Source organism: Mesoplodon bidens, assembly GCF_964165515.1.
Source record: "Mesoplodon bidens genome assembly, chromosome: 4".
In the NCBI taxonomy this organism is placed as follows: domain Eukaryota; kingdom Metazoa; phylum Chordata; class Mammalia; order Artiodactyla; family Ziphiidae; genus Mesoplodon; species Mesoplodon bidens.
The window spans coordinates 151,802,385-151,829,811 of NC_138160.1; the positions used below are offsets into that span (position 1 = coordinate 151,802,385).

Sequence of the window (27,427 nt, forward strand, 5' to 3'; positions counted from 1 at the left end):
CACCTGGCGTGCTCAATCCCTCTTGCCTGCTCTAAACTCCGCCATGGCTCCCTAGTGCCCCAGAAGCAAGTCCAGGCCCCACTGCTGGGCCATGTGCCATCACAGCCAGGCCTGGCTCCTCCACCTCTGGGGATCGACAGGAAGAAGACCCCCACCCCGGCCCCTGATATTGCCCCAGACCCCCTCCTGCCAGGAGGGTCTCCCAGGACACCCCTTCCTGCTCCTGCCCCCCCAGGAGGCCTCCAAGAGCGATTGCCCCATTTTCCGCTCCTCCCGCCTCCTGAGGGCTGTTTGTGGTCATCTTTCAACACCGGGATTCCCAACCGCTGCCCAGCCCAGGCTCCGCCCCTGGCTGGCAGGGAAACCGAGGCCCAGTGGTCATCAGGCCTGGGGAGGCGGGACAGACAGCTCCGGTGTGCCCCATGCGCAAAGCGGCCTTGTTATGCCCATTTCCAGGTGAGCAAATGGAGGCCCCGGTGGGATTCAAACCCTCTGGGCCCCACCCTTAACCGCGCATACAGTCATCTTTGAAGACACATGCAGCTGAGTCTCTTAAAACAAGAAGGGCCACGGCCAGGACCAGGTTGGAGTGTGAACAGCTGCGTGCGAATAAAGCCCAGTGGCTGCACACACCGTGTTATCCATCCCTGCAGCCCTCACCCCCGACCTTAACTGGACGCTTAACTGCGGGATTGATTTCGGGGGTCTGTCCCAGTTCTCAGCGGCTCCCCCGTGACTGTACAGGGCCAGGTATACAGGAGGTGCTAGGAGACGGTGAAAAAATGAACTGAATAAAACTCTGCCGTTTTGGGCCTGGAGACCGCGGATAGAGATTTAAGTTCCCGGGGGCCTCAGCTTCCCCACTTGTCAAATGACGGTCAGCTGGTCCCACCCCACATGGCTGTGTGTGGAAAAGAGGAAACACCTGCAAAGAGCAAGCGCTGCCTAAGTGAGCCTCATGTGAATTCACCACGAGGGCCCTACCGCCGCCCGCGCATCCCGGGGCATCCCGGGCCGTGCGTCCTGGATGCTGTGGGCTCGGCGAGGGGCCGGGTTTGGACGAGCGGAGGGAGGACCCCGGCGGGGCGCAGGGGGCAGGTGGGCGGTGCGCGGCGCGGGGGCCCGGGAGTGAGGGCGGCCCCCGCCCCAGCTTCTTTTGTCTCCCGAAGGCCCAGGCGCCCGGGAGCTCGCCATGGAAACGCGCGCCGGGGAGAGAGGCAGAGACGCGAGAAACCCGGAGACCAGGACACTCTCCCAGCTCCCGGCCTCGATGGGGCTCCCCGGGCCCATCCGAGAGGTCCAGGAGGGGAGGAGCCCGCAAACCCCGGCCCATGCCCGCCCCCGCGGGAGAGCGAGACCCCGGAGACCCAGAGACGGAGGGCGCGGGAGCAGGCGGGGGCGGGACGGCAACGGACGCGCGCGGCGCCCCCGACGCGCCGAGACAAAGAGCCCCCGCCCCTAGCGCCGCCTCTAGGCCGCCGGGCGCGGGGTCTCGGGCCGGGCGGGGCCCCTCCCTCCCTCCCCACCTCCCCACCTCCCCTCCGCCCCCGCGGGGTAGGGGCTGGCTTTGTGCTCGCCGCGCCGCAGCCCCCGCCGCCGCCAGCTCCGCCCACAGAGCGCCTGCGCGCCAGGTGAGGGGCCTTCGGGCTGAGCGAGGACCCCACCGCTCCTCCGGTCCCGAAGGCCCCCGCCCTGACGCGCGGGACGGACCCCGGCCCGGAGGCTCCTCGGCCAGGCCGTCTCCGCCCTCTCTGCCGAGCCCCCTCCCGGCTCCCCATCCGGAGTGGCAGCCGGAGCGTTGGGCAGGGCCGCAGTGCGCGGGGGAGGTCGTGGGCTCCCCTCTCCCCGGCCTCAGTTTCCCTGGGCGGTTCCTGCGCATCCTGACCTGCCCCTCCTCCGCGGGCGCAGGGCTCCGCGTCCCCCCCAGGGCTCAGTCTGCGCCCCTCCCTCCTCCAGCGCGGCTTTGTCCCTTCCCACCACGGCCTGTGGCGCCCCCGGCACCATGATCTCGACCAAGGAGAAGAATAAAAGCCCGAAGGACAGCATGACGCTTCTGCCCTGCTTCTACTTCGTAGAGGTGAGTGGGGGGCTGGTCGCGCTGGTGGGGGAGGGGCAGAGGCCTCAGTTCCGCCGGCCCTCGGGGACCCCCACGCCGAGGGACGGGCACAGGTCGCGTCAGCCTCGGGTCCAGGCACAGCTAGGGTGCCTGGGGGTGGGGGTGGGTCAGAACACTTGGGCTCTGTAGGACGAGTAGGCGTTGCAGAGGCGCAGAAGGCTGTCCTGCAGGAGCTGGGCAGATGCTGGGAGGCGGGGCCTGCAGTCTGGGGTACGGGTCAGCAGCGCAGATGAAGGGGCTGGAGCAAGGCGCTGGGGGCCATGGGTGGGGGGGCGCGGGGTATGGATGCGCTGTCTTCCTCCAGCGTGAGGGCCGGAGGCCTGAAGGTCTGAATTGAAATCCCTGCACTTCGCCAAGCTCTGATAGAACAGGCTGGGCACATAGTGAAGACCTCGTGAGTGTTTAAAAAGTAAAAGATGGTAAATGCAGCCACCGGGCACATATTAAGCGCTAATGACCAGCAGACAACGTGTAGCCACACTTAGATGGTTAGCACCTGGGTTACCCACAGTGCACCCTGCTTGCCGTGCCGGGGAAACCCAGCTCCAGCGAGGGGCCCAGACAAGGTGTGGGTAGAGAGGGGGGGGCTACCAGACCTGAGCAAACAGCATTCCCCGCCACCCTGTGCAGGGTCACCCAGGCTGTTGGGTACTTCCCCAACGGGCAGGAAATCTGATGATTCTTCAGATTTGCATTTGAATCCTCATTACGGTAGGTTGTACCTTCTCAGTGTTCTCCAGGCATCACGGAGACAACACCCCCCCTCCCCAGGCACCTAACCCCCTCCACTTCCCACTACTCTCCCCTGTGTTCCCTCGCAGAAAACCTTTCACACCCATTTAAGTCCACCAGATATGCAGCCTCCCCCCACCACCTTTGCAAACACAAGTTCCTGCCCTTGGCTTTTTTCTGGCGGAGATTGTTGCTTACCATCGTCCCAGGAAATGGTGCCCCATCCTTTTTCACTGCTATGTAGTACTCCAGTGCTGGGCCCCAGCCCCAGGGAGTTGGGCACTCGGGTGCTTCCTAGCCTTTGTGTCTCACAGACTTTCCTAGAAGGAGACTCTTTAAGTCCTTTGGCCTGTGTCACCCCACACAAGTGTGCAGAGCTTATCTGCAGGGCACCTCCCTGGGGAGCAGGGTGTGGTCACAAGGGAAAGGCCCCAAAGTCCTCTCACGGAGGCACCCACGTGCGTACCTGTTTTCCCGCAGTTGCGTCTGCCCCGAGCGTTAGCGGCGTCTGGATTTTGACTGACCCAGTGGGTGCAAAACCATATCCCAGTCCCGGTCAGCATTTCCTTTACGGCCAGTGTTCCATTCTTTTTTTTTTTTTTTTTTTTTTAAACACACACGCCCCCAAAGCAAGCAAGTTGGCTCGACATCATGGGTGTGTGTGAGTGATCTTCCTTTGGTGCAGAGATTTGCGCTGAGGGCTTCCTGGTTTTCAGCCGAGGGTCTTGGGAAGCGGTGAGAGGTAGGTGTTGGGATTCCAGAGGCACTTACAGACCCTCAGGTGGTGGCGGGCTCTGACTGGGGACCCCCACCACCCAACCTGCCACCAGGGGCCGCCGGTTCTCCCTCCAGTCTGGTCCGGCGGGCAGATGCGGGCAGAGGCTGGAGGAGAAGCAGGGGAGCCGGCCAGGCATTATAGCCACACCGCTTGGGACTTAGAAAGTCGTGGGGGGTCTTCAGCACGACCCTGTCGCGGAAAGATTTGGTGATTTTAAGGCGCTTCCCAGTCCCCACCTAAACCCTCTTTGTGACCTGATGCTGTCTGCCCGCCGAGCCAGATGGCCCTAACCGTGATCACGGAGGCAGCTGCTAACTGCTGCTAATACCACTATAGGCTCCACGTGTGCCAGACTCTAAGCGCTTTCAGTGTATTTGCTTATCCAGTCCTGCATTGAAGCCCTGGGTGGTGGCCACTTTATTGGTCCTGTTTTCAGCTGGGGAAACTGAGGCACGGGGAAGAGGTGGAGCCAGGATGCAAGCCCAGGCAGGTGGCTTCATTTAACTGCCTTGGGCCTCATGCCTGCATGCAGCAGGCACTCAATAAATGCTCCTTGCACACCAGCCCAGCTCCTGCAATCCCACCTTTGGCACTTCCCCTCTGGGAGCCCCTGGCCAGGGCTGCATAGAGGGCCGAGGCCCCTCTCAAGGCGCCATACAAATCGAGTGGAGGTGGGGGCTTCCTAAGGCAGCTGGGCGCCGTTAGGGGCCTGCCTACTCTCTGGTACCCAGATGTGCCAGCCCCACCTGGCCCTGGTGGGGGTTTGAGTTTGAGATCCTTGGACCAGAAGGGGAGGCAGAGGACACCGGGAGGTTCTGCTTCCATAAGAAGGTTCCACTGGAATCTGCTCAATAGCTTTGCAGCACGAGTGGGTGAGTGAGTGAGGTGTAGATCCTGCCCCCCTGCCCTCCTCGGGTGCCATGTCTGCAACTTGGTCAAACGCAGCTCAGTTTTCCTGAACCTTAGCCTCCTGCCCATTCATCACAGCTGCTGTGAGCAGGAATGTCATGTGTGCTGTGTGCCTGTCACCTGAGGACACATGATCAGGGTATGCAGAAGGACAGTTGCACAAATGAGTAATTCAGAGAATTTGTTCATTTATTCAGCACCTGCCATGGACCAGATGCCCATCTTCTCAGGGCTGAGTGTGAAGTTGGCACATAGAGGTACTGGGTGCAGAGGAAATAAAGCAGCGCAAGGGATGGAGAGACTGGTGCCAGGAAGGGGTCTCCAAGGAGGGCCAGACACTCCAGAGGAGTGTCTAAGTGCGTCCTTCTATCCCTGAGAGGAAAGGCCCAGAGGCAGGAACCTGTCTGTTGTTTCTAGGTTGTTCAAGACAGCAAGGGTAGCTGGAGGAGAGAGATGAATGAAGTGGTGAGTGGGTGGGTGGATGGATGGACTAATGGATGGGTGGGTGGTATGATGGGTGGATGGATGGATGGATGGATGGAAGAAAGGAAGAAGGCAAGCATGAGTGGGTGGATGAATAGATGGTGGATTGGTAGATGGATGATGGAAGATGATGGATGGAGGATGGGTGCTCGGATGGATGGATGATAGTTGGATGGGGGAAATGGGTGGGTTGATGGATGGATGGGTGGGTGGAAGAAAAGAAGGAAGTATAGGTGGATGGATGGATGATGGGTGGGTAGATAGATGGGTGGATGATTGATGGATGAGTGGAAGGGTGGGTGGGTTGATGGATGGGTAAGTGAAGCAAGTATGAGTGGACGGATGATGGCAGATGATGGATGGATGATGGATGGGAGGATGGATAGGTGGATGGCTGGATGAAAGGAAGAAAAGGTGGGTGGATGAACGGATGGATGGATGGATGGTGGATTTATGGATGGATGATGGCTGGCTGGCTGGCTGGGTGGTCGGCTGGATGGGAAATGAATAAATGGATAGAAGCATATTGGAAGTTGATGGACAGAGGGCTGGGTGTTTGAATGAATGTATGATTGATGGATGAGTGGATGGTTGGGTTGATAGATGGGTAAGTGGATGGATAGTTGATTTATGGATGGATAGATGGGTGGGTGGATGGAAGGAAGGCTGGGTGGATGGATGAGTGGTTGGGTGGAAAGATGAATGGATGCATGAGTGGGTGAGTGGATAGAAGGAAGGAAGGAAGCACGAATGGGTGGATAGGTGGATGGATGATGGAAGATGATGGATGGATAGAGGTGGATTGATGGATGGATGATGGAAATTAATGGAGGGATGGATGATGGATGGGTGGATGGATGAACAGATGGGTGGGTGGGTGAGTGGTCAGATGGATGTTAAATGAATAAATGGTTAGATGTTGGAAGTTGATGGAGGGATGGGTGTTTGGATGCATGGATGATTGATGGATGAGTGGATGAATAGGTGATGGATGGATGGTGGATTGATGGATGGATAGGTGGGTGGAAGAAAGGAAGGGGGAAAGGAAGGAAGTGTATATGGATGGATGGACGAATAGGTGATGGATGGATGGATGGATGGGTTGATGGATGTGTGGGTGGGTGGATTAATGGATGAAAGGAAGGAAGGATAGGTGAATAGATGGATGGATGTTGATTGATGGATGGGTGGGTTGATGGATGATGGAAGATGGATCAATGGGTGATGGATGGGAGAATGGATAGGTGGGTGGGTGGGTGGATGGATGGATGATGGGAGGATGGATGGATGGGTGGACAGATGGGTGGTTGGTTGGATGGATGGAAAAAGAATAAATGGATAGATGGATATTGAAGTTGATGGATGGGTGTTTGGATGAATGGATGATTGATCGATGAGAGGATGGCTGGATAGACGGACGAGTAAGTGGATGGATGGTGGACTTATGGATGGATAATGGATGAGTGGGTTGATGAATGGATGATGGATGGATGAGAGGATGGGTGGGCTGATGAATGGATGGATGAATGGGTAAGTTGATAGATGGATGCACAGATAGATGGGTGGATGGGAGAGTGGATGGGTGAGTAAGTGAATGGATGTATGGGTAGATAGGTGGAAGGAAGCAAGGAAGCAAGCAAGCAGGAGTGGATGGATGAATGGATGGTGGATTGATGGATGGATGATGGAAAATGATGGATGGGTGAATTATGAAATGGAAGGAAAGAAGAGGTGGATGGATGGTGGATTGATGGATGGAAGATTATGGATAGATGACAGATGGGTGGGTAGATGGATGGAAAGAAGGACAGAAGCAAGCAAACAAGGGTTCATGGATGGGTGGGTGAAAGAAAGGAAGAAGGGAAGGGAGGAAGGAAGTGTAGGTAGGTGGATGGTTGGGTAGGTGGGTGGATGGATGGATAGAAGGAAGGATGGATGAGTGCGTGGTAGTTTGATGGATGGATGATGGAAGATGATAGTTGGATGGTTGATATATGAATGGGTGGGTGGATGGGTGGGTGTATTGATGGATGGGTAAGTGGATGGGTGGGTGAGTGGAAGTAGGAAGTGTGGATGGATGGATGGATGATGGAATGGTTGGGTGAGTGGATGGAGGTGGATTGATAGCTGATGGAAGATGATGGATGGATGATGGATGGATGATGGATGAATGGGTGGGTGAGTGATGGACAGGTGGGTGGGTGGGTGGGTCAATGGATGGATGGGTGAATCTGTGGATGAGTTGATGGATGGATGAAGGGGAAAAAGGAAGCAAGCATGGGTGGATGGTTGGATGTTGGATAGAAGATGGGGTAGATGGATGGATGGGTGGGTGGATAGATTGTGGATTCATGTATGGATGATGGAAGATGATGGATTGATGGATGACAGATGAATGGTTGGGTAGTGTGTGAAAGGAAGGAAAGAAGGAGTGAAGGAAGGAGGTGTAGGTGGTTGGATGTATCTATGGATGGGTGGGTGGTAGGATGGAATGATGGATGGAAGGAAGGAAGGATGAGTGGGTGGATGGATGGATGGAAGGAAGGAAGCATAAGTAGGTGAATGGACAGTGGATTGATGAATGAATGATGGAAGATGATTGATGGATGAATGGTTGGATGGAAAGAAGGATGAGTGGATGGATGGATGGTGGTTTGATGTATGGATGATGATGGAAAATGATGGACAGATGATAGATGCGTGGGTAGATGGAAGGAAGCAAGCAAGCATGGGTGGAGAGATTGGTGGGTGGAAGAAAGGAAGAAGGGAAGGGTGGAAGGAAGTGTAGGTGGGTGGACAGATGATGGTTGGGTAGGTGGAGGGAAGGATAGGTAGATGGATGGGTGGGTGGATGCATAGGTGGATGGGTGGGTTGGAGGAAGAATGAGTAGATAGATGGATGGTGGATTGATGGTTGGATGATGGGAGAGGACGGATGAATTACAAATGAATAGATGGATGAACAGGTGGATGGATGGGTAGTGTGTGGAGGGAAGTATAGGTAGCTGGGTAGGTGGGTGGATGCATAGGTGGATGGGTGGGTTGGAGGAAGAATGAGTAGATAGATGGATGGTGGATTGATGGATGGATGATGGGAGAGGATGGATGAATGACAAATGAATAGATGGATGAACAGGTGGATGGATGGGTAGTGTATGGATGGGTGGAAGAAAGGAATCAAGCAGCATGAATGAGTGAGTGAATGGATGTAGGATTGATGCATGATGGATGGGAGCATGGATGCGTGGATGGATGGATAAATGGATGGGTGGGCTGATGGATGGGTGGATGGTTTGATGGGTGTGTGGGTGGGTGGATTGAAGGCAGGATGGATGTATGATGGATGAAAGGAAGGGAGGATGGGTGGATAGATGGGACAGATGGGTAGGAGGGTGGTCTGATGGAAAATGAATAACCGGATAGATGGATGTTGGAAGTTGATGGACGGGATAGGTGTTTGGATGAATGGATGATTGATGGATGAGTGGGATGATGGATGGATGGAAGGAAGGAAGGATGAGTGGATGGATGGTGAATTGATGGATGGATGATGGAAGATGATGGATGGATGGGTGGGTGGGTATGTGGTTGGATGGGTGGATGGAATATGGATGAGTAAGTGGGTGGATGGATGATTGATGGGAGGAAAGATGGGTGGTCAGATGTATAATGAATAAATGAATGGATAGATTTTGGAAGTTGATGGACAGAGGGATGGGTGTTTGGATGAAAGGATGATTGTTGAATGGGTAGATAGGTGGTGGTTGGATGGATGAGTGGGAAGGTGGACTGATGGATGAATAGGTGAGTAAGTGGATGGATATACAGATAGATGGATGGGTCGATGGAAGGAAGGAAGCAAGCATGAGTAGATGGATGAATGGATGGTGGATTGATGGATGTGCATGGATGGATGGATGGGAGAAAGGAAGGACAAGTGGATGGATGGATGGTGTATTGATAGATACTGGAAGATGATGGGTGAATGGAGGGATGATGGGTGGGTGGGTTGCTGAATGGCTGGATAGGTGGGTGGAAGAAAGGAAGGAAGGAAGTGTAGATGGATGGATGGATGATGGGTGGGTGGGTGGATGGAGGGTGGATGGATGGGAGGCTGAATGGGTGGGTGGATGGGTGTTCAGATAGATGGATAATGAATAAATGAATGGGTAGATGTTGGAAGCTGATGGATGGGTGTTTGTGGATGAATGGATGATGGGTGGATGAATGGATGATGGGTGGATGGATGGATGGGTAGACGGCTTGATGGGTGTGTGGGTGGGTAGATTGATGGATGCAAGGAAGGATGAAGGGATGGATGGGCGGATCAAAGGAAGGAAGCATGAGTGGATGGATAGATGGATAGAGGTGGATGGATGGATGATGGGTGGGTGGGTGGATTGATGGATGGATGAGTGGGTTGATGGATAGATGGTTGGGTAGACTGGTGGGTAGATGTATGGATGGGTGAGTAAATGGATGGATAGATGGATGGAAGGAAGGAAGGAAGCATAAGTGGATGAGTGAATGGATGGCTGATTGATGAATTGATGTTGGAAGATGATGGATGGAAGGAAGAATTAGTGGGTATATGGATGGTGGATTGATGTATGGATGATGGAAGATGGTGGATGGATGGATGTGTGGGATTATGGATGGATGGATGGGTGAGTAGGTAGATGGATGTATGAATAAATGGATGGAAGGAAGAAAGGAAGCAAGCAAGCAAGCATGAATAGTAGATGTATGACGGTAGATTGATGGATGGTGGATTTAGGTTAGGAATAGGTGATGGAAGATGGTGAATGGATGGATGGGTGGATGCTGGATGGATGGATGATGGGTGGATGGATGGATGGAAGGAAGGATGAGTTGATGGATGGTTGGTGGATTGATGGAAGATGATGGGTGGTTGATGGATGGGTGGGTTGGTTGATGGTTGTGTGAATAGATGGATGAAAGGAAGGAGGAAAGCAAGCAAACAAGCATGAGTAGATGGATGAGTGGATGGTGGATTGATGGATGAATTGGTTAATGGATAGATGGAAGAAGGAAGGATAAGTGGATGGATGGTGAATTCATGGCTACATGCTGGATGGATGGATGGATGAATGATGGATGGGAGGGATGGATGGATGAATGATGGATGGGGGTGATGGTTGGATGGGTATGTGGGTTGATGAATGGGTGGGTAAGTGGAGGGTAGTAAGTGTGGGTGGATGGATGGATGATGCATGGAAGGGTGGGTGTGTTGGTAAGTGGAGGGTAGTAAGTGTGGGTGGATGGATGGATGGATGGATGATGCACGGATGGGTGGGTGGATGGATGGAAGGAAACATGAGTGCATGGATGGATGAATGGAGGTGGATTGATTTGATGGATGGATGATGGAAGATAATTGAAGGATGGATGATGAATGGATGGATAATGGATGGATGAATGGGTGGATGGATTATGGATGGATAGATGGGTGGGTGGGTGGATGGGTGGTGAGTGAAGCAAGCATGAATGGATGGATGAATGGATGGTGGATTGATGGATGGATAATTGAAGATGATGGATTGATGGATGGGAGGATTGGTGGATGGATGGAAGGGTGGGTGGGTAGTGGGTGGGTGGCCAGATGGATTGAAACTGAATAAATGGATAGATGGATGTTGGAAGTTGATGGATGGAGGGATGGGTGTTTGGATGAATGGATGATTGATGGATGAGTGGGTGGGTGGATTGATGGATGGGAGGATGGATTGGTGGGTGGGTAGGATGGCTAGCTGGAAGGAAGGAAGGGTGGAAGTGTGGATCAATGTGTGGGTGGATGGGTGAGTGGTTGGGTGGAAGCATGGATGGATGATGGATGAATGGGGTGTGGATGATGGATACATGGATGGATTGCTGATGGGTAGGTGTGTTGATGGATGGGTGAAAGGAAAAAAGGATGCAAGCATGGGTGGATGGTTGGATGATGGATAGATGAGTGGGTGGATGGATAGATGGGTGGTTGGATTGATGGTGGATTGATGGATGGATGATGGATGGATGGGTGGGTAGGTGAGTGGAAGGGAAGAAGGAGGGAGGGATGGAAATGTAGGTGGATGGACATACCTATGGATGGGTGGGTGGGTGGATGGATGGATGAATGGAAGGAAGGAAGGAAGCATGAGTGGATGGATGGGTGGGTGGGTGGTGGTCAGATGGATGGATAATAAATAAATGGATGAATGGATGTTGGAAGTTGGATGGATGGATGGGTGTTTGGATAAATGAATGATGGATGGATGAGGGGATGGGTGGGCTGATGAATGGATGGTTGGATGGATGGGTGGGTGGATAGATGTATGGATGCGTGAGTAAATGGATGGATAGGTGGATGGAAGGAAGGAAGCCTAAGTGGATGAATGGATGGTGGATTGATGACTGGATGATGGAAGATGGTTGATGGACAGATGGATGGGTGGGTAGGGTTGATGGTCGGATGATAGACTGATGGATGAATAGATGGGTGGGTGGATGGGTGTGTGGGTTGATTGATGGATGGATGGATAAGTGGATGGATGGATAGATGGAAAGAAGGAAGCATGTGTGAACTGATGGATGACGGATGGATGGATGGAAGGAATGTTGATGGATGGGGTGATTAGTGGATTGATGAGTGAGTTATGGGTGCAGTAATGGCTCTGTTGGATGGATGGATCTGTGGATGTTACACAGATGAGTGGGGGGGTCACTGGATTGCTGAATGAGCTGATCCATGGGTGAACAGCCGCACGGATGTGTGGATAGGTGGATGAATCAGTGAAGGGACTGAGTTCATGGGCGGATGACTCCGTCAATGAGTGTGGCGTGACCCTGGCCAGTCCCGTTTCTGCAGCTGCCCATAGTGGCGTCCTCCGTCGTGTCTCTCTACTTTCTGGAGCTGACCGACCTCTTCAAGCCGGCCACGGTGGGCTTCCAGTGCTACGACCGCACACTCTCCATGCCCTACGTGGAGACCAGCGAGGAGCTTATCCCGCTGCTCATGCTCCTCAGCTTGGCCTTCGCTGCGCCTGCGGCCTCGGTGAGTCCTGGTGCGGGGCGGGGCCGGCTGTGGGCACCGCGGCCGGGAGCCCGCCTGAGCACCTCCCTGTCTGGCAGATCATGGTGGGCGAGGGCCTGCTGTACTGCTTGCAGTCCCGGCTGTGGGGCCGCAGCGGGGGCCCAGGCGGGCCCGAGGGCAGCATCCACGCCGGCGGCTGCAACTTCAACTCCTTCCTTCGGCGGACGGTGCGCTTTGTAGGTGAGTCCCCGACGGCGTCCGCATGCTGAGGGTGGTGGGTCTGGCACCAGCTCCCGCACCCGGCCCTCACCCTCCCATCCCACAGGCGTCCACGTGTTTGGCCTGTGTGCCACAGCCCTGGTGACCGACGTCATCCAGCTGGCCACGGGCTACCACGCACCCTTCTTCCTGACGGTCTGCAAACCCAACTACACCCTGCTGGGCACGTCATGTGAGGCCAACCCCTACATCACGCAGGACATCTGCTCCGGCCACGACACCCACGCCATCCTGTCTGCACGGTGAGCGTGTCCGGCCCCCGTCCCATGGAGCATGCAGGGAAACTGAGGGGCCCAGAGCTGGCGGGGCTCACCCGGGTGCCTCTTGCAGGAAGACCTTCCCATCCCAGCACGCCACTCTGTCCGCCTTCGCTGCTGTCTACGTGTCGGTGAGTCCCAGCCGGCCCAGCCCCATGCCCTGGACACCCCACCAGGACCGGCTGCCCTGACCACCCGGCCTGCCCCGCTGCAGATGTACTTCAACTCGGTCATCTCGGACGCCACCAAGCTGCTGAAGCCCATTCTGGTGTTCTCCTTTGCCATCGCGGCGGGCGTCTGTGGCCTCACCCAGATCACGCAGTACCGCAGCCACCCCGTGGACGTGTACGCCGGCTTCCTCATTGGTGCTGGCATCGCAGCCTACCTGGTGAGGGGCTGAGGGGAGAGGCCCGGGGGCCCAGGGGGAGGTCTGAGAGGGGAGGCCAGCCCCACCCTGGGGGACTCTGCTGAGTTTTGTCCCTTGGTAGCTAGAGGCAGAACCTCATGGGCCCAGACCTGCCAAATGTGCAGAGTGAGCGACCTGAGGCCAGAATTTGTCCCATTGGGAGAAAGGCGGACTTCCCCTCTCGGACCCCCATGGCAAGTCTGTGGCTTGGTGGGGACCCTGGTCTCTGGCTGCCGGCCCCATGCCCAGCCCGTGTCTCATCCTTAGGCCTGCCACGCTGTGGGCAACTTCCAGGCCCCGCCGGCAGAGAGACCAGCGGCCCCGGCGCCTGCCAAGGATGCACTGCGGGCGCTGACCCAGCGGGGCCACGACTCGGTGTACCAGCAGAACAAGTCCGTGAGCACCGACGAACTGGGCCCCCCCGGGCGGCTGGAGGGTGTGCCCCGGCCTGTGGCCCGCGACAAGACCTCACTGGGCAGCCTGAAGCGGGCCAGCGTGGACGTGGACCTGCTGGCCCCACGCAGCCCCATGGGCAAGGAGAACATGGTGACCTTCAGCCACACACTGCCCCGCGTCAGCACGCCCTCGCTGGACGACCCCGCCCGCCGCCACATGACCATCCACGTGCCCCTCGACGCCTCGCGATCCAAGCAGCTCATCAGCGAGTGGAAGCAGAAGTCGCTGGAGGGCCGCGGCCTGGGGCTGCCGGACGAGGCCAGCCCTGCGCACCTGCGGGCGCCAGCGGAGCCCATGGCCGAGGAGGAAGAGGAGGACGAGGAGGAGGAGGAGGAGGAGGGAGAGGAAGGGGGTCCAGCCCCGCCTTCACTGTACCCCGCAGTCCAGGCGCGGCCGGGGCTCGGGCCGCGGGTCATCCTCCCGCCGCGGGCCGGCCCGCAGCCGCTGGTGCACATCCCTGAGGAGGGGGTCCAGGCGGCGGCAGGCCTGTCCCCCAAGAGTAGCGCGGCCGTACGGGCCAAGTGGCTCATGATGGCAGAGAAAAGCGGCGCCGTGGTGGCTGCAGCCTCCACGCAGCCCCGTGTGGCCAACCCGCCGCGGCTGCTGCAGGTCATCGCCATGTCCAAGGCCCCAGGTGGGCCGGGCCCCAAGGCAGCCGAGTCGGCCTCATCCTCCAGCGCCAGCTCCGACTCCTCTCAGTATAGGTCGCCGTCAGACCGTGACTCCGCCAGCATCGTCACCATCGACGCGCATGCGCCCCACCACCCCGTGGTCCACCTGTCTGCGGGTAACGGGCCCTGGGAGTGGAAGGCGGGGGGCCAAGGGGCCAAGGGGGCCGAGGGGGAGGTTGGCTACGAGCTGGGGGACCTGGCTCGCGGCTTCCGTGGGAGACCGAAGGCCCTAAGCGTGTCCCCAGGCTCCTCTGTTGGTGACGTGGACCAGGAGGAGCCACGGTTTGGGGCCATGGCCACCGTCAACCTGGCCACAGGCGAGGGGCTGCCACCACTGGGTGTGGCCGACGGGGCCTTGGGGCCGGCCAGCCGGGAGTCGACACTGCGGCGCAAAGCAGGCAGCCTGGTGCTGGGCGAGCGGGAGGCCGCGGAGGCAGAGGCGGAGAGCTACTACCGCAAGATGCAGGCGGCCCGCAGGTTCAAGGACTGAGGGCGGGTGCGGGGCCGCGCGGTTGGGGGGGCGGGGGGTTCTGGCTGAACACAGACGTGGGGCCCCATCAGACAATAAAAGGCGATCGTTGAGCGGGGTGCAGCTTTTTGGAGTAATTTCGGTCGGAGGGCCCAGCAGGCAGACCCGGCCTCTGGGGACTGTGCGCACGCACCTGGGGGCAGGGGTCTGTCTGGTGGAATGCAGATGTGGGGCCTCATCTCCAGGCCCCCTGAAACCCCCAAGCGAGAAGTGAGGGGAACAACACGGCTGAGTTCACACAGAGGAGGAAACAGCAGTGAAACAAACAGGCCCAATAAAGAGGGAAATCAAGTGCAGGATACAGAGAATTTATTCGGAGTCCAGTACAGACTGGCCAGACCACCTCCTACATGTGGACAGGAAAAAAGAGCCTACAGAAAAGGTAGGAGTTGTTATAAAATTGCTTTAATTCAGTTCTCTCCGCATTACAAGCCGGCAGCGGGCAGTGGCCTGCCATGCTCCTTACAATACTGAGCCTGTAATTGCTGTTATCAAAATATACATCTGTGTCACCATAAAAAAACCGCAATTGCTGCCCCTCACGTCTTACAACAGGTATAAAAAATTATAAATATTTACACCCTTGTTCCACCCGACATGGAAACTTGAGGCCCAGGCCCTGAAGGAGGGCCGGCCAGCACAGGGCCTGTGCGGGGAGCCCCTTGGACCCATGAGTGCAGGACAAGGCGGTGAAGACCGGAAGGTTAGGGCTGCTGTCCCACCTCCTGGGGTCCCAGCATTAGAGGCAGACAAAAAACAGAAACAAAACTTTGGTCCAAAATTTGTAGGAAAAAAGAAACCCTGAAAGTTTAAGAGCACTTGTCCTCCAGACAGAGGACAGTTGTGAGTAAGGCATCGGCAGGTCGCAGACGTGCCGGCCCCATTGTGTCTGCCCTGGAAATTAGATCCTGCCCTGCAACTCAATGACAAGGAATAAAAGTACAGTATACAAAGTCATACCACAAGGAGAAAATTTAGGTTACACTCATACCATTTTTATCATCTTGCTATATAAAAAGTTACTTAAAACTATTTTTTGCATATAAATGAAAAAGATTAGAATATTTGGTCAACTGGAAATATTGCTAGGCACAGGTGTCTGCAGCTGCATCAAAGCATAATACAGAGATTACGGTGGAAACAAAGCTGAAGAAGCGACGGGGAGGGGCCCTGGGGCTGGGGGGCAAATCATACACAATACAAGGATTGGGGGGCGGCCACACCCAGCCACCCAGTCTCCCACCGTGGCAGGCACACGATCCCATGGGAGGCTGACCCCCCCCAGGCCCCCAAACCCCTACACATCTGCTACCCCAAGAAGGCCCTGCCAGAGCAGCGGGTTTAAGGCACAAGAAAGCCGAGTGGAGGTTTGGGAGCGCCCACCACGCAGACTACAGAAGGCACGGGCAAGGGGCCGGGCTGGGCCTCGATGGTCACCAAGAGCCTGAGGTTGGCACCCCACCTCCCCCAGGTGAGCAAGTGAATTCAATTTAATTTCTTTTAAAAACAGGTATACTGATTTCTCTTTAAAAAAATAAAATCTCTGGTCTTTTTTTAAGGTCACTTCAGCTGCTTTTTAAAGTGGCTTTTTTTCTGGAATGATGGAAGTTGTCGCCGGGTGCCCGGCAGGCTGGTCCTTGGTGGCGGCCTAGATGGTGGACTTGGAGAAGGACACCCGCAGGTGGTGGTTCTCACCCAGGTCGTGGTTGTGCAGGTCGATGAGCGCCTGGATGGCCTCCTCCACAGAGCCCATCTGGATCAGCGCCATTTTGCGGTCCTTCCTGCAGGGAAAACGGGGGACACAAGGAGCTGTGAAGGGCCTGGTGGGGCGGGGCAGGTCTGGGGGCAGTGGGGTGAGGGGATGGGGCTGGGCTCACTGGAAGAACTTGAACCCTTTCACGATCCCGCCATTGCTGGAGAAGAGAATCTTGAGGTCATCCTCGGAGATGGAAGGCCTGCAGGGGGAGAGGAGACCTGAGCCAGTCTGCAGAAGGTCAAGGCCATTCCCTCAAGACAGCAGCTGAGTGTCCAGGGAAGGGTGGGGTCTCCAGGAGCTTTTTAGGGGCCCCAGAAATAGGTTATCAGAAAATGACCAAGAGCATCTGAAAGGTGCACTACAAGCAAAGAACACACTCCGCTAGGCCTCCAGCAAGCCCTCCCTAGGGCCTGTGGAAGGCCCTGGAAGCGGGAGCATCATAGGAGACCTTTACAGACACTCACGGGATATTGGAGAGGTGCAGGGTGGCCGAGGGCGGGAAGATGTTCTGGAAGTTCTTGGAGCCGGGCTTCTTGAAGCGGTGCAGGGGCGAGTTGCCATAGTCCTTGGTCAGGCCCTGGTCCTCCTGGCCCTCACGGGGCAGCTGCACGTTCTGGTGCTTGGAGAGTGTGATGCGCACCGGCTTCCCGTGCAGCTTGTGCCCATTGAGGTGGCTCATGGCTGGGGCGAGACACGACAACACAGGACCCACGTGACCCAAGGCCCCTAGGCACCGGCCCCACAGCCCCCCGGCCTGGCAGCCCTGCAGCCCTTACCCAGCTGGGCCTGGCTCCCGTCGGCCATCTGTACCAGGGCGTTCTCCTTCTTGTTGAACAGGATCTTCACCCGCTGCACGTCGCCGTACACGCCTTCAAGGGCACAGGGACAGACTGCTGAGCTGCCCGGGCCCCATGGCCGCCTCCCCGCCGGCCCCACGACCCGCACTCCCGCACAGGGCTGGCTCTCCCCGCAGCTCTGCTTATTCTGCCTGAGAAACTGTCTAGTCACAGGGAGTGTTACCGGGAGGGCTGCCTTCAGCAAAGAAGCCCTGAAATCCAGGAAAGGCCAATTGCCAAGAACCATCCTGCGGCTGCTACCGACACGTCTACTCTGCCAATAGCATGCGGGGCCGTAAACCATGCTCTGGAGTCCAAGTCAGTACGCAAAGCGCAGCCCAGACCGCACGCTCGGACATCTCAGAGCGTGACAACCACCTCAATTACATGAAAACAAGATAATAAAAGTGGGAACGATAACATACCGAAAAGAATAAAGAGGCTTTGGGGTGTGACTCTCTTTAGAGGACAGCAGAGCAAGGCAGCGAGGGACAGGGAAAGGGAGAGGTCAGGGGGCGAGTTGGAATCGTCCACCACGAGGAGGCAGCCCCGCAGGCGTGCAGGTTGATGGATGATGAAGTTGTCAGGATGTTAATATTCAAGGGCAGGTTGGTTTCCGGAGAGCAGGGTTTGAGGGGGAATTTTGTTTTTATTTATTTATGGTTTTGTTTTGTTTCAAGCAACAACAGGAAGCAGAAGTACCGTGCAGTCAGTTGGCAAAGAAATTCCGGATCAGGGCAAGAAAAAAAATTGGGAAAGGGGAAGGGGAGAAAAGAAAAAAAGTAGCAAAAACACAGGTCAGTAAATACATAAGAAAACACGCGGCGTCCCATCAGTCAAGACCACACACACTACGAGCCACGCGCCGGGCGGACAGCAGGAGCGCCCCCGGCGGGGAGGAGACGGCGCCCCCCCCACTCCCCCAACCAGGCCCTCCAGAAACTGTCTCCCCGGGGCCCGCACCAGGGCCTCCAGTCAGGCTCACTGGGGTGGCTGGTAGCGGAGAGCTTGGCTAGAGGAGCTGGGACAGGGCTCGAGAGGCCGCAAGTCACACGTGCTCAGACAGGCAAGAGAGCAACTCGTTAAAATAAACAGGAACCCCGTCCCTCAAGAATCAAAATATCTCGAGCCTTAATCATTTCATCCCAGCTCCCTGAGCTGAACTTGGCCACCGAGACAAGCACAGGCCCGGCTGCCACCTCAGGGACCGTGGCTGGTGGCCTCGGCTTGCACCCCCTCCCCAGAGGCGCCCCGCAGGCCCCTGCAGACCGAGGTTGGTTGGGCTCGAAATTGCAAGACTGCTCCCGTGGACACCAAATACTTCAACTCTCAGCATCATGGAATTAGGAACATACATTGAGATGTTAAGGAAAACAGGAGGACTCCAAGCGCTGCGGAAAGGACGCAGCAGTGAGTGACGTCAGTGCAGAGAGGAGAACAGCGTGACACCTGCAGGCACTCCAGGGGCCCCAGTGCCTGGGGGAGGGGCTCAGTCTGCACTAGGACCTTAGAGCAAACGCCCGACTCCTACTTCCGGAAGGACAGCCTAGAAGAGCCACGTACCTCGGGGTTGAGGTTGCTGACCAGCAGGACAGCGTTTCCTGCCCCTGCCAGGCCCGGGATGGCGATCCGGCCCGCCGCTGCCGCCGCCGCCGCCGCTGATGGGATGGCCAGAGGAGCCAGGGCCCCGTGCACGTTAGGGACGGAGAGGCCTGGAGGGAAAAGGTGGTCAGATAAGCAGCGGCACCCACCTTCTCCACCGAGACAGAAACGCGGGTCCTGCCCATCCTCATGCAAACGGAAACACGTTGGGGGTGCGGGGTGGGGAGGAGAGGCTGGCCCAGCGACACGCCTGCGGCTCCTCCACGCTTCTCATGTCACAGACCGTGCTGGCTTGACCGTCTACATGCGCCAAACAGCACAGAAAGCTCCAGCTCCTCGGATGCAGGATCGAGCCCAGCGGCCTCGGCCGTGCTTGCATGCAGGTGCCCGTCACCATGCAAATCGCACGCCGGGCGGGACAACAGGCTCAGGACTGTCATGTAGGTGGGCGCCTGGCCCCCAGGAGGGATGCTCAGGTGTGCCCGCCCAGCTCACGCTGCTCCGCTTACCAGGCCACTTAAATGCATCTACTAGGGGCATATCCCTCCAACCACCGTGCGCTGGTCCTCACCGGGCGCTTGAAGGGAACCAGACCAGAGACTGTGGGGTTAGCGGGCTCTCTGCACGGCCCTGCCCTACGACTGCCCTGTGCCCAGGCTCCGTGGGGAACCTGGAGGCCTGTGCCCAGGAAGGTAGGCTCCCCCCGTGACTGCGCCACGTCGGCTGCCGTGGAAGCAGAGCTACGGGAGAGGTGAGGGCATGCAGAGTTGGTGGTGGGGACGAGTGTTTGAATACCTGCAGCTTGAGGAATTGCAAAGGTGGGAGGGAAACCAGCTCCTGCATACGGAGAGGCTGACATTATACCAGGCGCACCTAGAAACAAATGAGACACTAATCATCGCACCCATGGGTGCGAGCCGGCTGCCAGTGCCCCACCCAGTGGGTTCCGGGCTGGTGCTGTGTGGGCATCCGGGAGACGGGTGCTGACCTCCCCAGGTGCAGAGCCGGGCGCCTAGGACTGAGCTACGTGTCCTGCCCCCCGCCCCACCCGGCCCCACCACCACCGTCCTGCCACCGGGCACCTTACCGAAGGCTGCGGCCATGGTCTGGTCCAGTGAGGGCTGGCTGTCGCCGGATGGCAGATCGGGGCGCGTGTAGTCGCGGCTCTTGTCGTTGTTGTACTTGACGTTGAGGCTGGTGAGCTTGGAGAAGTCGATGCGCAAGGTACAGCAGGCGTTGTAGATGTTCTGGCCGTCCAGCGACTGCGGGGACAGCGAGAGGGCTGTGAGTGGGGGCCTGGCAGCCGGCGGCGCAGCTGCCCCGGGGACCACTCACCAGCTTGGCGTGCTGGGCGCTCACGGGGTCAGCGTACTGCAGCAGCGCCTGGAACTGATTGTTCTTGGTGAAAGTGATGATCTTCAGGACGGTGCCGAACTTGGAGAAGATCTACAGGAAGAGGGCGGCCGGGTGGGGTTGGCCTCAGCCCGGGAACTGGCCCCCACCCACAGGCCAGCACTGCCCCGCTGCACCCCGCCTCACCTGATGAAGCACGTCCAGGGTCACCGGGTAGAAGAGGTTCTCCACGATGATCCTAAGCACCGGGCTCTGGCCAGCCATCGCCATCCCCGCGTCCACCGCCGCGGCCGAGGCAGCCAGGGCCAGGTTTCCTGACTGGACTGAGTTCACCGCCTGCAGGGCTGCCTGGGCCCGCTGTGGGGGCAGAGCTGTGAGTCCCACAAGCCCCAAGGCCACCACCCGCTCCCCCGCCTCCACCCGCCCGCACCCCAGGGCACGCACCGCCTGATTGGGCGAGCTGTCCGTCTTGAGCTCCTTGTGGTTGGAGAACTGGATGTAGATGGGCTGGCCACGCAGTACGGGCGTCACCGATGTATAGTAGTTCACCATGGTGTTGGCAGCCTCCTCCGTGTTCATCTCGATGAAGGCCTGGGGGCGGGGGTCGTGTGTGAGCCAGGCCCGGACCCGGGAGGCCCAGCGACCATCCCAGAGAAGGCCTAGGCCTTGTACCTGGTTCTTCCCTTTCAGCATCAGGAGATTGGTGACCTTCCCGAAGGGCAGCCCCAAGGAGATGACCTCCCCCTCGGTGACGTCACTGGGCAGCTTTCGGATGTGGATCACCCTGGAGGGCACGCCTGTGCTCCTGTTGTCCCCCTTGAACTTCTTGCTGTCGTTTCCATTTGCTGCAAAAGGATGGTGTGCGTGGCACAAGGCACTTCCCGGCTCCCCTAGAGCAAGGGACCCCTCTTCCTGGCATCGGCTTCCTCCCAGCTCTGGGAGGCTGCGGGGACGGGGAGGTCTCCACACCTGGCTCCCAGGGAAGTGAGGCTCAAGGTCACCAAGGCCAGGACCAACCAACCCCAAGTGCGCTCCTCAGAGCCACAGAGGAAGTGCTCCTAGGTAGGGCCGCAGTTAGGGTTACCTGTGGAGGCCGAATTACTGCTCATGATAAAGGGTCCGTTAGTGACACAGGCAGAGAAGAGCTCGTCAGATCCCCGCTGGAAAAGAGGGGCGGGTTGGAACCGAGCAGCGTCTTCACCACAGCGCCCCCCAACCCTCCCTACGGGGGCCCGGTGGTTCTGCACCCAAGACACAGCTCCTTCCCCCACCTGCGGAGCCCCTGGGGGTCTTTCCCCAAGCAGGGCCAGCGTCTCGTCCCCTACAGGGGCTCTGCGTGTCCCACCTCCCACCCCCCCGTGCCTGGGGTCTTGGGGTCTGCACGGGCTCAGGCTGGCTACCCCGAGGCTCGGCCGTCGTGCTCTCAATCACGGCAGAGCCACTCAAGGCCCACGAGGACAAAGCCCCCTTGTCACACACACTGCAGCCACCCGCTCAGCCGCAGGAGCCTGCCCTACTTTCCAGTCTGAGGAAACCGGAGCCCGATGACCAGAAAGGCCACCTCTCCAGGCGGCGGGCACCTTGGTGACAAACAAGCAAGAAGCTCCCGAAGTGCCCAAACCATTCTCTCTCCAGAAATGACTAGTTGACTCATTAATCTCAATCTAATTGAATTAACTCCCAGAACCAGGTAAGATCGAGGCCAGGGTGAAGCAGACAGGGGGCCCTCCTGCCGGGCGAGGACAAAACCCCACTCGAGGGGCAAGGAGACCCCACTGGGACCAGGAGGCTCCCCTCTAACAACTTCCGGACACGAAACCGGTGGCCTGAGAAGAGCTTCCCTGCCCTATAGGTGCCCCGCGCCCTCCCAGCAGGAATAGCAAAAACCAGTTCTCAGGGCCAGACCCTCCAACTGCCATTTTCGCCAGCTTGTCCCTCCTCAAGAACACCTTATCTCTGCCCTTCCCTCAGGCCAGCTTAACTGCCACTTACAAACAAGGACGCCAGACACCCAGGGGCCTTCCCACCTTCCCGTGGTCAGTGGGACACTCCCACCCCACCCTGCCCCTGGAGACAAGCCGAAGGAACCCAAGGAGGTTCAAGGTCTGCCCCTCAGGACAGGAATCGGGTCCATGCCAACACTGCTGGGAGCAAACAGGATGCTCTGGGCTGCCCTGGCTGCTAGGCCACCTGCTACGGGCGTGACCCTGAACCCAGACCCCACGCCTGGCGGGCATCTGCAGGGGCCGCTCCACCCCCTGGCTCCCCAGGGCTCAGGGCTGAGATGGATGTGCAGAGGGCCAACACCTGAGCCAGTGGAGAAGCTGCAAAGGCTCAGACCCCTGCCTGGTCTTAGAGTCCAGAAAAGGACCCAGAGCCGCTTACGGGCTGGAATTTGTTATAATGAAGCAAAATGTTAAAAACCCCAAGCACTCCAGGCTGACCTGACCCGACCCGTCACGCCCCAGCTCACTTTCAGCAAGTGGACCTGGGCGCTTCAAGGCTCAGAGCAGTAGACCAGCCCCAGCTGTGAACGAAGGGCCACATGAGAACCCAGGCAGAATGCCCCTGAGCCACCGAGGACAGAGTCCCCCCTGCCTAAGTGGTAGGAATGTGGACTTGGAGCCCTGACCCGCCCCCCGGCACACAAAGGCCCCCCGTCCACAGCTGGACAGGGACGGGGCACCCGGGCAGCTCCCACACACCGGCTGCACAACCTTAAAAAGAGCATCTCGACTCCTGTCTGACAGGTGACAAGCAAGGCCGGGATTCCCTCAGGAGTGGGGCGTTCTTGGCCCCAACCATGTTCTCACAGCAGACAGCCTGGCACGCCTACATCTGCAGGGTCTGTGGGGCAAGCCCCGCCCACTTGGCCGCCCATCTCCCCCAGGTCTCCCTCCCGTGGTGGGGGAGGCGGGGGGGGGGCAGGTGCACGTGGTGACCAGCGGCTCCACAGGGACAGCCCACTGGGGCACAGCCACTCTGCGGGGTAGAAGCCTAGGGGGACGTGGGCCAGTCCACGCCGCAAGGGAGCTCTTCCCAGCTGCTGCCACAGGGCTCCTGCCCTGAAGTCAACTCAGCACCAACAGCAAACGACCACTGCGCCAGGAACAGCGCCTAGAGCCCCCTTGCTTCTTCATCGATAGCTTACGCACGAACACCCCTGGTGCCTCACTTGGGGCCCAGCTTATCCTGAACCTGATGGAGAGGACCAGGCTGCCTTCCCGGTGGGTCCCCCGGTGCACGCCCCCTACAGGCTCAGGGCCTCCGTCCTGTGCAGCTGATTCTGGCAGCCAAGACCCCCCGGGGCACGGGACGGAGGAGACAGCCCCTGTAAGAGGTGCTCCGGCTGAAGTGGCCCCCAGAGAAGCTGGGGGAGGGTCCCCGTGCCAGTCACAGCACTCCGGATGAAGTCCCTCTCCCTCCTCCCGCCACCAATCAGGTTTTATCTGCAGGAAGATCGGGACAGGCGGCGTGCAAAGACGAGTCCGCCTGGGAAAACCTGAAACCAGCCCAGGCACGGCGGCCACCAGACCAGAAACCAGCTGCCACCTGCTCCTCAGGACACCCAGCCACCTGCGGGGCTCAGGACACACAGCCCGAGGGGGGACACTCTGCCCCCGACGTTCCGTTTCTCTGAGCAAAAATTATCTTAACGAGGACAGCCTCAGAAGCAGCCTGGAACTACCCCAGAGCCCCGAGATTCTCTGGTCCCGCCCCCCACCCGACAAGCTGCTTGAGGTGCAAACAGACTTCAACCTTACCCACACGAAACCGAGGACAGAAATCCTGTCACCCCGCCGCGCATCCCACCTCCAACCGCAAGCCGTTCTGAGCTCGAGGGCAGGGCACGGGATCCCGAAATCAGACTGCTGAGGGGCCGCCCACCCCCCGCCCGAGGCAGGCTGTCCACCCCAGGAGCACCAAGCCGGGCAGCCCATGAAGGGAGCGGGCGGAAGGAGGAAGCAACATCACAAGCACCTACCTTTGTACCAACTGCTATGTCTGGGACGATGCTGCGGAGAGAAAAAAGGAAACGTCAGCCAGGGCGCCCGCCACATCCCGGAGCACGAGCCCCCGCTCGAGGCCTTCGTCAGCTAGAAGGCTGGGGCAGGGAAGCGAGCCGTCCGCCCTTTAATCGCCACTTGAAAAGGAGCCATCATTGTCCTCCGGCTCCCTCCCGGCAGGACCCCGGCCCCGCCTCCCGACCCGTCCAAAGACAAAGACACCCCCTCTACAGGCCCTGGGAGACACTTGATGCTGGTTAAGGTTCAGGTGCTGCTGTTTGCTTTCTAGAAACTGGCAGTGCTTGGGGGACGTTTCCAGCAAAAGGCAGGCCGGTAAAAAGGCAACTCAAGGGCCCGAGATTAGAGCTCCGGCCCCACGGGGCCGAGAAGGGGGCAGCTCGGTGGAAAGGATCAGATAGAACTGACACGAGTTACTCATCAACCGGGCTCCACGAGAGCGGACTTTATCCCCCTCCGCGCAGAGCAGGCCCCGCTAGGAAAGGCGGGGCCGGGGGAGAGCACAGCTGCCCCGGATTCCTGGGTCCTGCAGCCCAAGCCCCCCCGGGACAGCAGAACCCTCCGAGGGCGTCTATGTAGTAAACAGAAACTGGCAACAAACTAACGACTCCCGAAATATCAGTTCAAGAGATAACTTAGCCAGCAACGCCCCTCACAAGGTCACCTGGCCGCCAAGGCCTGGCGGTCCCGTGACCAGAGCCTCTCATGATGTCACACAACATGTCCCCCGGCCCAGCCTCGGGCCCGGCAGAGGGCCCCGGGGCCGCCGCCTGCAGGATCCCCCTGGGGCTCTCAGGGAGGGGGCTCCCACCATAGCCTCGGCTCGGGCTCTGCCCCATCCTCACCCACCGCCTCTGCGGCGGAACCTCCACCTCTTCCCCGCAAAAACCCCACGGGCCAGCGACAACGACTTTTAAAAATCTTAATGAGTCAAGAAAAAACTTCCCTGAAATAAAATAATGAAAAGTACGCAGTTTCCCAACTGCTAACCCAGGCCGCCTGGCGGCTTCCTACTCCCACGGAGGGCTTCGGACACAGGAAGTGTTTTACGTAAAACGGCCTTTCTGGGAAAGATTTTCCGACCTTCCAAAAACACGGCAGGCCAAACAGGAGCGGCACCCGGAGGCCAGGCCCGGCTGCCTAGGTAACCACACCACCGACAAGAGGCTACAGATGCGCCCCCAAACCACGTTACGGGGGACGATAGAAGAGACAAAACTCGAGAACTTGACCAGACGGCCAAGAAAACCGAGCACACGGCCCACTGGCTCGGGAAAGGGTTCTCTGGGCAAGTCCACCCCAGCCAAAGCGGAAGGCAGACCACGAGGAGATCAAGTTCCTCTTGCTGCAGCAATTTTTCTAAAAGGTTGGCCTCAATTCAGGTTGAAACCTATCATTTCAAGCCCGAGACACCGAAGGCACGTGACCCTCCGGGCACTTTTAACCGCCCGCCCCTCCCGGTCGGGCCAAGAGAAAAAGGAGAGCTGGTTCGAAGCACCCCACCACAAGATACCCGCAACTGCCCCTGAACGCTTCCCACGGGGTGCCAGACGGGAGAGCGCAGCTCCACCGGGTTCCACCCCTTCCCGAGGACAGAGCCCCGGCCGCCGCGCGGCCCGGTCCCCCCCGCCCCGACACCTCGGCACGCGGGGAGCGGGCTCGGGTCCGAGCCGCCCCGCCCCCACCGCGCCCGGGGCGCCACCCCGGGACGCCGGGCTGGAACAAAGGGGGCGGCGGAGGGCCCGCGCCCTTCCGGGCGGGAGGGCGGCGTCTCCGGCCGCGCCCGGGCCCGCGGCGGGCGGGGCAGGCCGGGGCAGTCCGCGCGGCGGGAAAGCCCGCGCACGCGCGCCAAAGCTGCCGGGAGCGCGCGAGGCCGCGCACGCGCGCGGAGACCACACGGGGCGCGCGGAGACCGTACGGGGCACCGGAAGGGCCACAAGACTCTCCAAGGGCGGCGCGTGCGCGCAGAACCCGGACGGGAAGCGGGAAGGGCCGCGCAGCCGCCGCGTGCGCACGGGACAGGCCTCGTGGGCACCGGAAGCGGGCTGGGCTCCCCCGGACCCCAGCCGCCTCGCGCCCCCGACGGCCCCCTCCAGGGCCGCACCCGCGCCCCAGGCCGGGGGGAAGGGAGGGAACCGGGCGGCGCCCCGGGGCCCGGGGTGGAGGCGGAGCGGCGCGCCAGGACCGTCGCCCCGAGGAGACCGGGGCGGCGACGAGAAAGAGACTGGAGCGCGAGAAGGAGAGGGGGTAGAGCGAACGAGTACTACTCACCCGTCCATTGCACACACAGGAGACCCGCGGGGGACGGAGTGGAGGCGCCGGAATAGCAGGAACCGACCCAACGGCTCTGAGTTATAGACTCACAAAATGGCGGAGACGCCCGAACACGTCCCCCGCGCGCTCTGCCCATTGGCTCCTGCCGCGCAGGTGGGCGGGGCGAGCGCCGCGGAACCCCGCCAGCGCCTCCCAATGGTTAGGAAGTCGCTCGAGGGGTGGGGCCAAAAACAGTGGCAGGCGGCCATTGGGGAAGATGGCCGTCCGTCAAGGCTCGAGGCGGAAACGGCCCGTGGAGTCGGGGAAGGGGCGAAGAGGTGAGGCCACGTGATTGCGCCAGAGCCAGTGAGCGAGCTGCCCTCCTGCGTGGGGCTTTGCTGGAGAAGCCATCTTAGGAGTGGGTACGTGGCGGGTCAGGCGGTGGGAAGCGTGCTTCCCCCAGGCTGCCGCCATCTTGCAAACGGGCAGAGCCCACCTCCACCTCGGGCGTGAGAGCAAAGGGAGGCGCGTCGCCATCTTGAAGTAGGGCAGGAAACCTCCGAGGCGCCACCTTGCTTGTGGGCACCTGGCCGAAGTCCATTTCGAACTCAGACGTTACCCTTAGGTTAGCACGCGGATAAGTGGCGGCGGCCCAACGCGTCCCAGAGGCGCCGGGGCTGTTTCCACTGCTGGCCACCAAGCCTGTGGCACGATGTGGCCACGGGTCGCCCCTGACTGTCCTTTGTTTGCCCCAGAGCAGCGAAGCCCGGCCACGGTCTCCTCGCCTGACTGCAGGAATGGGAAAACTGAAGCCCGGGGGGCATGGCGGACGCCGCCCTGCCTGCCTGCAATTGTGGGAAGTTGAGGCCGGGGGCGCACGGACAACCCCGCCGTGCCTGCCTGCAATGGGGGGGGGGGTGGACTGAGGCCCGGGGCGCACAGAGCAGACTTTG

At 59.0% G+C, this 27,427-nt stretch overlaps 2 protein-coding genes across 3 annotated transcripts; one reads left to right on the forward strand and one right to left on the reverse strand.

Moving 5' to 3' along the window:
- Positions 1-1,559: 1,559 nt before the first annotated feature.
- Positions 1,560-14,610, forward strand: PLPPR3 (phospholipid phosphatase related 3; the record flags this gene model as incomplete). The annotated part of the gene is made up of 8 exons (XM_081231963.1): positions 1,560-1,631; positions 1,957-2,077; positions 11,887-12,072; positions 12,150-12,291; positions 12,377-12,572; positions 12,661-12,718; positions 12,802-12,975; positions 13,261-14,610. Exons 2-8 carry the CDS (start codon positions 2,003-2,005, stop codon positions 14,608-14,610), a joined length of 2,181 nt encoding a protein of 726 aa, XP_081088089.1. The 5' UTR covers positions 1,560-1,631; positions 1,957-2,002.
- A 326-nt stretch (positions 14,611-14,936) lies between these two features.
- Positions 14,937-26,599, reverse strand: PTBP1 (polypyrimidine tract binding protein 1). Of its 2 annotated transcripts, none has more exons than XM_081233512.1 (15): positions 26,493-26,599; positions 24,182-24,212; positions 21,281-21,356; positions 20,869-21,041; positions 20,641-20,787; positions 20,383-20,553; positions 20,179-20,289; positions 19,931-20,105; positions 19,639-19,716; positions 18,805-18,953; positions 17,667-17,700; positions 17,182-17,274; positions 16,870-17,086; positions 16,527-16,604; positions 14,937-16,430 (listed from the first exon to the last, which is right to left on the reverse strand). In XM_081233512.1, the coding sequence occupies exons 1-15, from the start codon at positions 26,498-26,500 to the stop codon at positions 16,298-16,300; spliced, it is 1,674 nt and encodes a 557-aa protein (XP_081089638.1). In that variant the 5' UTR covers positions 26,501-26,599; the 3' UTR covers positions 14,937-16,297. The 2 variants fall into 2 exon arrangements, with proteins under 2 accessions (XP_081089638.1, XP_081089637.1); XM_081233511.1 differs by lacking the exon at positions 26,493-26,599 and adding an exon at positions 25,860-25,883.
- Between the last annotated feature and the right edge of the window lie 828 nt (positions 26,600-27,427).